This window comes from Megascapheus bottae, chromosome 10, assembly GCF_031878675.1.
Source record: "Megascapheus bottae isolate mThoBot1 chromosome 10, mThoBot2.hap1, whole genome shotgun sequence".
NCBI lineage: Eukaryota > Metazoa > Chordata > Mammalia > Rodentia > Geomyidae > Megascapheus > Megascapheus bottae.
The window spans coordinates 39,361,350-39,375,097 of NC_143518.1; the positions used below are offsets into that span (position 1 = coordinate 39,361,350).

At 42.0% G+C, this 13,748-nt stretch overlaps 1 protein-coding gene across 22 annotated transcripts in view; it reads right to left on the bottom strand.

Annotated features, from left to right (window-relative positions):
- Positions 1-13,748, bottom strand: part of Ubap2l (ubiquitin associated protein 2 like) — a 61,317-nt gene that overhangs the window by 35,879 nt on the left and 11,690 nt on the right. For 13 of the 22 annotated variants that reach the window (XM_090340908.1, XM_090340906.1, XM_090340903.1 and 10 more), the window contains exons 5-9: positions 7,574-7,742; positions 6,718-6,813; positions 6,079-6,124; positions 5,320-5,432; positions 1,089-1,148 (exon numbers count right to left, since the gene is read on the bottom strand). In XM_090340908.1, the coding sequence (XP_090197034.1) occupies positions 1,089-1,148; positions 5,320-5,432; positions 6,079-6,124; positions 6,718-6,813; positions 7,574-7,742 (484 nt within the window). The remainder of the gene's footprint in view (positions 1-1,088; positions 1,149-5,319; positions 5,433-6,078; positions 6,125-6,717; positions 6,814-7,573; positions 7,743-13,748) is intronic. The other 9 variants (XM_090340913.1, XM_090340911.1, XM_090340912.1 and 6 more) reach the window with 1 other exon arrangement.

A 13,748-nucleotide genomic window follows, 5' to 3' on the forward strand; every position in this document is an offset into this window, starting at 1 on the left:
GGAGGAACATGGCTTCATGCTTGCCATGCATGAAGCCCTGGTTCAATTCCATATTACCACATAAATAGAAAAAGTCAGAAGTAGTGCTGTGGCTCAAATGGTAGAGTGCTAACCTTGAACAAACAGCAGCAAAGGGACAGTGACCATGCCCTGAGTCAAGCCCCATGACAAGACAAAAAAAGAGGCTAGCATCTAGATATTTCATGTCTACAAATCTTTAAAATATCTACAAAAATATGGGCTAGGAGTGTGGCCTAGTGCTAGAGTGCTTGCCTAGCATTCACGAAGACCTGGATTCAAATCCTTGGTACTACATACACAGAAAAGGTTGGAAGTGATGCTGTAAAGCTCTAGCCTTGACAAATCCCAAGAACAGTGCGCAAGCCCTGAGTTCAAGCCCTGGACTGGCCAAAAAAAAAAAAAAAAGTGAGATGTTCTTCTAAACATTTAATAAACGAAAAATTTATTTCCTACAGGAAAAGACATATATGACAACTTTCCCATGAAAATCTTAAAACTGTACCAGGAAAATTCCAAACTACTTACTAATGACAATGCCCTTAAAAATCCAAGTCTAATGTCAGTCACACAAGTTATAAATCACATTCCCCTCACTAACTGTTGATACCACTCTTTTCCTTTGACATCTGTCCCATCCTGGTTAAATGGAACTCAGCTCTTATACACAATTCTAGACTTAGAGGTTATGTAATTGAGCTTCTTTATGCAAAAATTTTCCTTACATACTCTGGTGACTTCAACTGGGAGAGAAAGGAAGAATGTAAATACTGATTTGATGCTTCCAGGAAGTATATTGTTTTGGCTAAGGAAGTTAGTCATTTTAAGGAAGCAAGGAATAAAGATGGAAATACTCTGAACAGATTAGGGCAAACATTCCCTCAGCATAAAGTACAGACAACATAAATGCTGAATATTCATTAAAAAGTAAGAGTGGGAACAGAAAGAGAGGAAAGGCAGAAAAAAATAAGCAGAAAAGACAGAAAAATGACATATCCACAGATATTTCAGTGCATAAAAATATATGAAAAAAAATATCCGGGGCAGTTAGGCGCCTGGATGTATCATACCAGGAGCAGTCTCAAATTTTCGGGGATAATTTGACCCCTCAACCCCAATGAAATCAAGTCCTGAAACAAAAAAGAAAAGAAAAGAAAAAACAACCAGTGAAATTTTGTTTGTGAATGAGAATGTCTGCCCCCAAATACATAATTCCCACCGTACCTGTGGATATTTTAAGGGGAGGTTTAAATTTATTTTTAAATTAAAAAGGGAAATTTGAAATTTGCTATTATGACAAAACAAAAAGAGATCATGCATGAAGGTGTGCCAGATCATGAAATCAACTATAGAAATAAAGGTACACACCCCAAACCATTTTACTCATTGATGACAGTAGCACCATTTATCACTGTGTGACAATAAACTTCTTAAATAAGGTTTCTTTCTTAATTATTCCAAATGAATATTCATTTCACCTTCTAAAAACAACTAGATACTTGCTAAATACAGCTAAGGACTGGACATCAAGCCTGATGTCTTTTCTATTCCTAAGCAAAAAACAGATCCCTTAATTTCCACCATCTTTTCTTCCAAAGAATGAAAACTCAAATATTCAAGAGCAAAGTATATTTTCATATGCAGTAACTTTTAGTAATAAAACTGTTATGACTACCTCTGCAAATTAACTAAGAAATTAATAGTTCTAATGTCTCTAAAAATATAGTAGTTAAGATAGAATATTGCATAGGTGATAAGGAAATCTAATAAGATACCTCAACCCATGGGAAAATTTTTAAATGTGTTTATAAAATAGTATCTTTGTGAACAAATAGTAAGCAACGTTTAGGGCCTAAATTACACTGTATGCTAATAAGAAGCTATTTGTCTCAAAGACCCTCCTAAAGACCAAGAAACATAAGCATCTTTAAAAGGGATTATGAGCCAGGCAAGGTGGCTTAGGCCTGTAATTCTAGCTAGTGGAGACTGAGATGTGAGCATCTCGGTTCAAAGCCAGCCCAGGCACTACAAAGCCCCGAGACTCTTATTTCCAATTAATCTCTAGAAAAATGGGAAGTGGGATAGGGAGGTAGCCTTAAGTTGAAGAGCTCAGGGACACCACCAGGCCTAGGGATAGGGCAGTAGCCTTGAGATGAAAAGCTCAGGGACAGCACCCAGGCCCAGAGTTCAAGCCCCATGACCCCCCAAAAAAGGAAAATTGTAGATGTACATAAAGTGTCTTTAACTTCAGGATCTTCCCTAAGATTTTTTTTTTTTGGGGGGGGGGGCGCGTTGAGGGGAAAGGCAGTCCTGGGGCTGAAGTGAGGGCCTGGGCACTATCCCTGAGCTTTTGCTCAAGGCTAGTGCTCTATGACTTGAGCCAAAGTGCTACTTCTGGCCTTTTCTATTTCTGTGGTATTGAGGAATTGAAGTCAGGGCTTTGTTCATGCTAGGCAAGCACTCTATCACTAGGCCAGACTACCAGCACTAGAAGTAAAGGATTTCTAAAAGGAAGAAAACACTCTAGAGCTTAAAGGCTGCACTTTTGCTTGTTTGTTTTGGTCAGTCATGGGGCTTGAACTCTGGACCTGGGCCCTGTCCCTGAGCTCTTCAGCTCAAGATTAGCACTGTATGGCGTAAGCCATAGCACTTTTTCCAGTTTTCTGGTGGTTAATGGGAGATAAGAATCCCAAGGACTTTTAGTGCCTGAGCTGGCTTTGAACCGCCAGCCTCAGATGTTAGCCCGAGTAGCTAGGATTACAGACTTGCGTCAACAGCAAGCTGCAAAGCTGCTCTTACCAAAAAGCAATACAGGCATATCTTGTTACCTAAAAAAAACACAATTAGGGGCCAGGAGTTTGGCCTAGTGGTAGAGTGCTTGTCTAGCATGCACGAAGACCCGGGTTCGATTCCTCGGTACCACATACATAGAAAAAAGCCGGAAGTGGTGCTGAGGCTCAAGTGGTAGAGTTCTAGCCTTGAAAGAGTCGAAGGACAGTGCTCAGGCCCTGAGCTCGAGCCCAGGACTGGCAAAAAACAAACAAACAAAAAAACACAATTAGCCTATCCATCAGCTTAGTTACCTGAAAGACTTACATTCTATCTATCTAGATGTAAGTACCAGAATCAGCTAACAAAATAACAACCTTATTCAAATCTTAATAGTCTACCACACCAAGAAGGCTACTGGGGAAAAAAAAAAAAAAAAAAAAAAAGGGAAGCTTGGTAAGTCCCTTCATGCTCCAATATTAGAATTCTCAAAAACAGCCCTGCCCAGTGGCTCACACTTGTAATCTTAGCTGCTCAGGAGGCACATACATAGAAAAAGCTGGAAGTGGTGCTGAGGCTCAAGTGGTACAGCTTGAGAAAGCTCAAGAGCAGTGCTCAGGCCCTGGTTCAAGGCCCAGGATTGGCAAAAAAAATTAAAAAGAAAATAAAGAAAAAGGGCCAAGAATGTGGCTACATGATAGTGCTAGTATAGCAGACAATGAAGGAAGCCCCAGGCTCAATTCATCAGTACTACATACACAGAAAATTCTTGAAGTGGTCCTGTGGCTTAAGTGCTAGCCTTGAGCAAAAGTAGCTCAGCGACAGTGCTCAGACCCTGAGACTAAGCTCAAGGACTTGCAAAAAGCAAAACAAAAAACAACAACAACAAAAAAGAAACTTCTTATAATATCAGAAAATAAGTCAACAGTATGAACTTTGATTCTAAACCCTGTTCAGTACTACTAGTAGTAGTTAAATTAATTGCTTGATTTTAGATTATCTTTTTAGAATGTAAGCTACTGTAGTATAAAATCAGGAAATACGATCAAGAGGTTACAGCAGGGAGTTTGACCTAGTGGTAGAGTGCTTGCCTAGCAAGCATGAAGACTCGGGTTTGATTTCTCAGTCCCACATACATAGAAATAAAGCCAAAAGTGGTGCTGTGAGCTCAAGTAGAGCTCTAGCTTTGAGAAAACCCAAGGACAGTGCTCATGCCCTAACGCCCAAGTCCAGGACTGGCCAAAAAGTTCACAGCAGCTACATGTTATAATAGAAAGCGCACAAGATTTAGAGTCTAAGGTTCATAGACTAGCATAACTTTTCTTTCAGTATTAGTATGTCACTAGGAACGTGATCCTAAATAATGCCTGTGTTGAAGTCACACCATGCAGGAAACTATTGACTCTTTTCTTCAATTAACCACCAAAAAAAGCCAGAAGGGCATGGTATCTTGAAAAAGCTAAGCAAGAGTGGGAAGCCCTCAGTCCAAGCCCCAGTACTGGTGGCAGTAGCGGCAGTGGTGGAAGCGGCAGCAGCAGCATAAAAAAAAGAATGTGAGCTGGATGCAAGTGCCAATGGCGTACACCTGTAATACTAGCTTCTTAGGAAGCTGAGATACGAGGATCATGGTTCAAAGCCACCAGGGCCAAAAAGTCTGTGATATTCTTATCCAATTAACCACCAGAAAACCATGAGTGGTGACTCAGTGTGGTAGAGTGCTACACTAGAGTGGAAAAAGCTCAGGGACAGCACCCAGGCCCTGAGTTCAAGCTCTATGACCCACAAAAACACAAAAAAGGGCAATGGGTACTGCAGGGATGGGTATGTGGCCCAAGCAATGCAGCATATACCTAGTAAGTTCAAGGCTGCATTCAATTCCTATGTATTACAAAAAAAGCAAGTATACTTTGTAAAACAGCAATGAAGACCAGTTAGAACAGCATAAATATTGTTCTCATAAGTACATTTAAGTATGGAAAGTAACCAGAATATACAGTAGTTTAACTGCCATCATTTTCTTGCCCTATTTTTATATCCAAATACAGATCATTAGTTTTCCACCATTTTTTTTTTTTGGCCAGTCCTAGGGCTTGAACTCAAGGACTGAACACTGTTCCCTTGAGTTAGTTTTGCTCAAGGCTAGCACTCTACCAAACAAAACACAGCACCACTTCAGGCCTTTTCTATGTATGTGGTACTGAAGAATCAAAACCAGGGCTTCATAAAAGCTTGGCAGGCATTCTACCACTAAGCCACATTCCCAGCCATTTTTTTGATAATGTTTTTAGTACTGGGGATTGAACAGAGGACGCTGCACTTGCTGGGCAAGTACTTTGCCACTGAGCTACATCCCAGACCCCACTTTTTAAATGTAATTATAAAAGTCACATGAAAATATTTCCTGAGCTGAGGATTGCAGATCAGTATTAGAACATTTGCTTAATATGCACAATGTTCTGGATTCAATCTATAGCACACAAAAAAATATAATTCTTAAAATTTCCAGATACAAAAAAATGTTAAGTCACTCACTCGTCCCATCATCTGGTTCAAAGTGGCCAGTATTGTTCCATGTATTGCCGCTGCTATTGCCATAGTTGTCATCAGTATTGGCTGGCTCTGCATAATCAGCTGGATTAAAGGTTCTGAAAAAATAAAACAAGAGATCCAAAAAGCTTCAACATACACTAACTCAAAGATTACAATCAGAAATTTTACCTTACAACATAGATGAATTACACACCATTCCGTAATCTCAAATGCAGTCTACTTTTTCACACTATTCAAAATGTAACCTGGGTGTTACTGGCTCATGATATTCAAGCCTAGCTAAGGAGGCTGAGATCTGTGGATCACAGTTTGAAGCCCAGAAAGTCCATTAGACTCTCATCTCCAATTAACCAGCAAAAAGCCAGAAGTGGAAGCACTGCTCAAATGGAAGAGCAATAAAGCCATCAGTACAAGGCCCTGAGCCGAAAGCCCCCCGACCAAGACAATGCTCGAGTGCACACACATACCCACACTCACACACACCACTGCACATGGCATATAGTGAAAGATAAAGAGATAAATTACACACATGGTTTTAAAAACACACACACACGTGTGTGTGTGTGTGTGTGTGTGTGTGTGTGTGTGTGTGTGTGTGTGTGTATAGTGTCTGGGAATAAACCCTAAGTCTATGTTGCTAAAATTAAATAGTCTGATTAAAAATCATTCTAAACATTTTAGCTAAGATTGCCTATTGTTCTCAGGGAAAAAATTTAAAGACAGTAAACCAAAGAAACTCACCCCATCCCTTGCGCAGAAAATCTTCCTCCCCGCCTACCAGAGCCACCTAAAGTGGGGTAGAGGCAGAGAAAATATGTAAGAAGCTGAAATAAAATCATCTCAATAGCTAAAGCAGCTTTGGAATAGTAGGTAGTTGATATATAGAACATAAATTAGTTTAAGAAACTTAGACCATCTTTTTTCCATTTGGTCAGTCATGGGGCTTGAACTCTAGGTCTGGGTTCGGTCCCTAAGCACTTCAGCTCAAGGCTACCACCTTACCTCTTGAGCCACAGCACCACTTCTGGGTTTCTGGTGGTTAACCGGAGATAAAAGTCTCACAGACTTTCTTGTGCCCGGGCTGGCTTTGAACCACGATCCTCAGATCTCAGCTTCCTAAGTAGCTAGGATTACAGAGATGAGCCACCAGCGCCCAGCTAAGACAATCATTTTTGTTGAGAATTTTTTTCTTCCTCTGCTTAAACTGACTAGATTGACATTTACCTTCTTTCTTTTTCATCACATCAATAATCTCAAGAATATGTTTACCATCTTAACAATTATGATAAACAGATTTTATGTTAAGTTATTTTTAAATTGGCCCCTATGGAAATAAAAAATAATCTGCCCTCTATATCCATCCCCCCCAAAATGAATCACCTCTGCCTCGGCCACGGCCTCTTCTGCCTCTTTCTGTACCTCTTCCAGAAGGCCCTCCACTTTTGGTGCCATCCAATCCATTTTCCTGACCTCGAACTAAAATACAAAACACACATACACACAACCTGAGCAAACGACATATATATACACACACACACATGTACACATATATGTACACATACACACACATAAAGTGCTGTATAATAAAGCTTTGGGGGAAGTGCTGTTGTGGGGGAAGTGCTATTGTGGATCAGAGTGGTAAAGTAAAAAAGCTCAGGGAAAAGTGCCCCGAGTTCAAGCCCCACGACCAACTTAAAAAATGCTTTAGGGGGCCAGGAGTGTGGTCTAGTGATAGAGTGCCTGCCTACCATGCACAAAGCCCTGGGTTCGATTCCTTAGTACCACATATACAAAAAGAACCAGAAATGGTGCTGGGGCTCAAGTGGCAGAGCACTAGCCTTGAGCAAAAAATGTCCAAGGTCAGTGCCCAGGCTCTGAGTTCAAGGCCCAGGACTGGAAAGAAAAAAAAAAAAAACAAAAAAGAAAAATATGGTTGAGGGAAAATTAAGGAGAATATATGAGTTGGAAGGATGGGATACGAAGAAATGGGGATAATCCACAATAGTGGGCTACTGAGCCAATAACTTTACAAACCACTACAGGGAATTAGGCTAGACTAATGGCCATTGCTTCAAAAGGTTTAGCTGCATAAGATGCCAAGGTCTTAATACGGGACAAGTAAAGTGCAAAAGGCAATATTAATTGTTCCTGGGTACTGCCTAGTAGAGACCTAACAGATCTTCTGAATCTAGGTATCACTGACCCACAGATAGTTTAGATAAAGCCCCATGCATACACTCTCTTCCACGGCTGGCACCTCTCCCCCGTCTTGGTGGTCCACCACGTCGCCGACTATAGTCCCTGTCCCGGTCTCGATTTTCTTTGCCTTCCTCATTGGATTCTGTCTGTCCACCATCCTTCTGTCCTGAGACTCCTTTCTTCTTCCCGACCATTTCCCAGGAATGCTAAAGGAAGGTTAAAGCATACATATCTATTCAATATGGATATCAATCAGGAAAACTGGTTAACTATCCTCTCAATATTCATGCTGAAGATACTTCCATGGGCCAGGAGTATAGATTAGTGGTAAGAGTGCTCGCCTAGCATGCACAAAGCCCTGGGTTCTTCCTTGGTACCACATACATAGAAAAGGCCAGAAGTGGTGCTGTAGCTCAAATGGAAGAGTGCTACCTTTGAGGAAAAAGCCCAAGGACAGTGCTCAGGCCCTGAGTTCAAGCCCCAGGACTGGCACCCCCCCCCCCTCCAAAAAAAGCCAGAAGTGGCACTGTGGCTCAAGTGGCAGAATGCTAACCTTGAGCAAAAAAGGGCCCAAGGACAGTGCCACCCCAGGACTGGGGGGGAAAAAAAAAGATTCTTCCACTGATTTAGGAAACAAGGCAGTATTTTAAGTCAAATCTTTTTTTTTTTTTTTTTTTTGCCAGTCCTGGGCATGTGCTCAGGGCCTGAGTACTGTCCCTGGATTTTCTCAAGGCTACGGTTCTACCACTTGAGCCACAGCACCACTTCTGGCTTTTTTCTATCTATGTGGTACCGAGGTCTTCGTGCATGCTAGGGAAGCACTCTACCACTAGGCCAAACTCCCAGTCCCTAAGTCAAATCTTAGACCTGCTGGTGCAGGTAGCTCACATCTGTAAATCTAGCTACTCAGAAAGCTGATCTAAGGACTGCCTTCAAAGACAGCCCAGGAATGTTGGAATTGAACTCTGGGTCTAGGCTATGTCCCTGAGATATTCAGCTCAAGGCTATCTACCACCTTACCTCTGGGCTTGGGGGTTGTTCCTGAAATCCTCAGCTTAAGGCTATTACCCCTACCCCTTGAGCCACAGCATCACTTCCGGTTTTCTAGTGGTTAACTGCCCAGGCTGGCTTTGAACTGAGATCCTCAGATCTTAGCCTCTTTTGCTAGAATTACAGGAGTGAACCACCTTGCCCACATCCGTGGGACTCTTATTTCCAATTAACTACCAGAAAACTGAAAGTGGTGCTGTGGCTCAAGTGGTAGAGTGCTAGCTTTGAGCTGAAGACCTCAAGGACTGAGTTTAAGCTCTACAATCCACAACAAAAAAAAGTATCTTATACCTATTTGCCAAAATTGAAGTTCTTTTGCAATTTTGTCAAATTATTTGAGATGAAGTATTACTATACTGCCCCTACCTCAAAACTCACATTCCAACCATCCTAGCCTCCTGGGTTGCTGAGATTATTAACGTACACCACTGCATCTAGCTAGAATTGTTCTTCTTGGAAAGTACTTAAGGTAATGGATTTCAGGAATCATTTCCAAAAGATCTCTACCCAGTTCAGTTGCTCAGTGTATCACAGAACCTAGTAATCTGTCCCTCAGCTGAAAAACCTAAAAATTTCAAAACATTATTGGTGTCAATTCTGGGGCTTAAACTCAAGAGCCTACACATTTCTGTATACATAGTTTTTTGCTGTTTGTTTGTTTGTTTTTTTCTTGTACTCAAGGCTCCACATGAGCCATAGTTCCAGTTCCAGCTTTTTAGTACTTAACTGGAAAGAGGAGTTTCATTAACCTCCCTGCCCAGGCTGGCTTCAAACTGCAATCCCCACATCTAAGACTCCTGAGTAGCTAGGATTTCAGATGAGCCACCTATACCAGTAGTGTTTTGTTTGAAAGAACTGGAACTCAGGGCCAGGACTCTCTTTCCTAGCTTTTTCACTCAAGACTAGAACACTACCACTTAAACCACACTTTCACTTCCAGGTTGGTCAGTAAAGGGGCTTGAACTGATCAGGGCCAGGGTACTGTCCTGAGCTCTTTTGAACAAAATGCTCTACTACTTTGAGCCACAACTTCCTTTCTAATTTTCTGGTGGCAAGGAAGGTAAGAGTCTCCTGGACTTTCCTAGCAGATAGACGTAAGTCTCCAGAGTATATTTCTTTAATTCTTTTTGTTTTGTCATGGGGATTGAACTAAGAGCCTACATGCTTTCCCTGTTCTTTTCTGCTAAAGCCAGTACTCTACCTCTCTGAGTCACAACTTTACTTCTAGATTTGTGGTGATTAATTAAAGGTAAGAGACTCAGATCTTCAGATACCTACTTCCTAAGTAGCTAGGATTTACAGGCATGAGCAAGAGGCACTCAGGCTGCTTTTCGAACTCTTCAATTTTTATTTTTGGTCAGTGGTAGAGTGCTTGCCTAGCATGCACGAAGACCCAGGTTCAATTCCTCAGTGCTGTGGCTCAAGTGGTAGAACTCTAGCCTTGAGAAAGTCCAAGGACAGTGCTCAGGCCCTGAGCTCAAGCCCAGGACTGGGGGGAAAAAAAAAACAAAACCTTGGCCAGGAGTTTGGCCTAGTGGTTAAAGTGCTTGCCTAGCATGCATGAAGACCCGGGTTCGATTCCTTGGTACCACATACATAGAAAAAAAAAAAAAAAGCTGGAAGTGGTGCTGAACCTCAAGTGGTAGAGCTCTAGCCTTGAGAAAGTCCAAGGACAGTGCTCATGCCCTGAGCTCAAGCCCAGGACTGGCAAAAAAAAAAAAAAAAACCACGATATATCCAAGTCAAATTTGCCCCTTTATCTCTCATTCTTCACTTTTTTTTTTTTTTTTGGGGGGGGGGGTCAGTCATGGGGCTTGAACTCTGCCTGGGCACTGTCCCAAACTAAGCTCTTCAGCTCAAGGCTAGCACTCTACCACTTGAGCCACTGTGCCAATTCTAGTTTTTGTTGGTTAATTGGAGATTAAGAATCTCATGGACTTTTGTGTCTAGCTTCGAACTGTGATACTCAGATCTCAGCCTCCTGAGTAGCTAAGATGACAGGCGTGAGCCAAGAGCCTCACAGAATTTCTTGCCTGCACTGGCTTTGAACTGTGATTCTCAGATCTCAGTCTCCAGAGTAGCGAGGATTACAAGCTACTGCCCGGTTTTGCCTCACTTTTTGAACTACATATATCCTAATTTACCCTTTCCATTTGCTTACCCTCCTCCCTTCGCCTTACCCTTAACCTCAAATTTTACTTTCTGTTGTTCCTTTTTTTCTTTATTTTTTTATTTTTTTGCCAGTCCTGGGCTTGAGCTCAGGGCCTGAGCACTGTCCTTGGACTTTCTCAAGGCTAGAGCTCTACCACTTGAGCCTCAGCACCACTTCCGGCTTTTTTCTATATGTGGTACCAAGGAATCGAACCCGGGTCCTCATGCATGCTAGGCAAGCACTTTAACCACTAGGCCAAACTCCTGGCTTCCTTTTTTTCTTTAATGTGTATTAATTGGGGCCAGGAGCGTAGCCTAGTGGTAAAGTGCTTGCCTACCATGCATGAAGTCCTGGTTTTGATTGTTCATTATCACATATACACAGAAAGTATTAAGTGGAGCTCTGGTAAGTGGCAGAGCACTAGCCTTGAATAAAAAGTGTCCAAGGACAGTGCCCAGGTCCTGAGTTCAAGCCCCCAGGACTGGAAAAAAAAAAAGTATAGGGACTGGGAGTTTGGTCTAGTGGTAGAGTGCTTATCTAGCATGCAGGAAGACCCAGATTCAATTCCTCAGTACCACATACATAGAAAAAAGCCAGAAGTGGTGCTGAGGCTCAAGTGGTAGAGCTCTAGCCTTGAGAAAGTCCAAGGACAGTGCTCAGGCCCTGAGCTCTAGCCCAGGACTGGCAAAAAAAAAAAAAAGTATATTAATTATACCAAGGGGTTACACTGGAGTATTTCAGATTTGCATGTAACCTATATGCTTCTATCTCTTAAAAGGACTTCCAGAGTAGCTAGGATTATAGGCGTGAGCCATTGAATCCTGCCTTAAAGGACATTCTTTAACACGACTCTAAATACTGATCCTGAGAAAGTTAACAATAATTCTGTATTATCTAATAAATCATATCATATCACTCTTATCTTCAATTAACCAACAGAAAGCCAGAAGTAGCACTGTGGTTCATAACAGGAGAGTGCCAGCTTTGAGCAAAACAGGTCATGGACAGTGTGCAGGCATGATTTCAAGCCCCACAACCAACAACAAAGAAAGAGAGACAAAAAGACGGGGGGGGGGGGGGAAGAGAGGGTGCGCTAGCACATCCCACTGGATAACTTAGTTCTATATAATTCCAACAGATTAACTTTTTAAAATGTGACATATGCCTACAATGGTGTATTATTCAGCCTTCAAAAGCCATGAAAGGGCCAGGAGCATGGCCTTGTGGTAGTGTGCCCACTTAGCATGCACGAAGCCCTGGGTTCCATTCTTTGAAACCACAAACACAGAAGAAGTGGTGCTGTGGCTCAAGTGATAGAGTGCTAGTCTTGAGCAAAAAGTGCCCAAGGACAGTGCCCAGACCCTGAGTTCAAGCCCCAGGACTAGCACCAAAAAAAAAAAAATTCTGACCTATAAATGCTGGAAATATGCTATGTGAAATCAATTCAAAAAATACAAAGGACAATTGCTGGATTAATTTCACTTAAGTGAGGCAAATTCACATAAGCATAAAATAAGAAGTTACTAGGGGAAGGGTCACGAGATTGGCCTAGTGGTAAGAGTGCTTGCCTAGCATGCAGGAAGACCTGGGTTTGATTTTTTCATACCACATACATAGAAAAAGCCAGAAGTGGTGCTGTGGCTCAAGTGATAGAGCTCTAGCCTTGAGAAAGCCCAAGGACCATGCTCAGGCCCCGAGTTCAGTCCCCAGGACTGGCCAAAAAAAAAGTTACCAAGGGCTGGAGAAAAAGAGAAACAGAGTTACTTAATGCATACAGAATTATTTGAGATTACTAAGGAGCTCTGGTAATAACAGTGATGATTGTCCACATTGTAAATGCATATGAAATGAAGTCACTGAATTAAACACTTACGTTTGGCCTAGTGGCAGAGACCTGGGTTTGATTCCTTGGTACCACATATACAAAAGCTGGAAGTGGTGCTGTGACTTATGTGGCAGAGGGCTAACCTTGAGAAACCCAAGGACAGTGCTCGGGACCTGAGTTCAAGCCCCAGGACTGGCAAAAAGAAAAAAAGGCTAAGATCATGTATGCGAGCCCATGTCTATAATCTATGGTTCAAAGGAAGCTCTGGATCAAATTATTGTCACCCTACCTCAACAGTAAGTTTAGTGTGCTAGCATGAACCAATAATCCCAGTTATGTAGGAGGCCATCAGTTAGAAAGGAACAGTTCTAGGCAGGTACTAGGCAAAAACATGAGATCATAGACAGGTGAAGTAGCTCACGCCTATAATCCTAGCTACTCAGAAGACAGATCTGAGGATCTCAGTTCAAAGCAAGCCCGCACTCAAGTCCATGAGACTCAACCACCAGAAAACTGGAAGTGGTGTGCTCAAGGGATAGGGCAGTAGCCTTGAGCTCAAGCGCTCAGGGACAATGCCCAGGCCCAAAGTTCAAGACCCATAACCGACCAAAGAAAAAAGAGATCACATCTAAAAAGTATCTATAAGCAAAAGTACTAGGTAGAGCACTTGCCTAGCAAGTGAGAGAAACTCAGATCTAACCCCCCAAATTGTCCCTCTCCCCAAAGTATTAAGTTAAAAGTACCAAATGTCAATTGTTCTCACTTGTAATTCTAGCTACCTAAGGAGGTTAAGAATGAGAAGTTTATAGTTAAGAGGCCAGCCCAGGCAGAAAAGATCTGAGTTTCATCAATGGCATATATCTATCATCTCAAATGATTTGGGAAGATAAGATAGGATCAGGGTGCCAGGCCAGTCTGGGAAGAAAAAGTCTGCAAGGCTATGTCTCCAGTGAGCAAACTAGATGAAGAGGAATATGTGAACCCAATGATGATGATTGGAAGCCTCAAGTAGGAGGCTCATATCATGCCCAGGCAGGAAGCAAGATCCCATCCTGATAATAGTCCATGAAAAACACAGCAGTACAATACCAGCTTAGAAATCAGGTGGCCTTGAGTCAAAACCCAGTACCACAAAAATAAACCTAAAAAGAGGACAAATTTGGGACTGGGATCATAGTTCAGAAG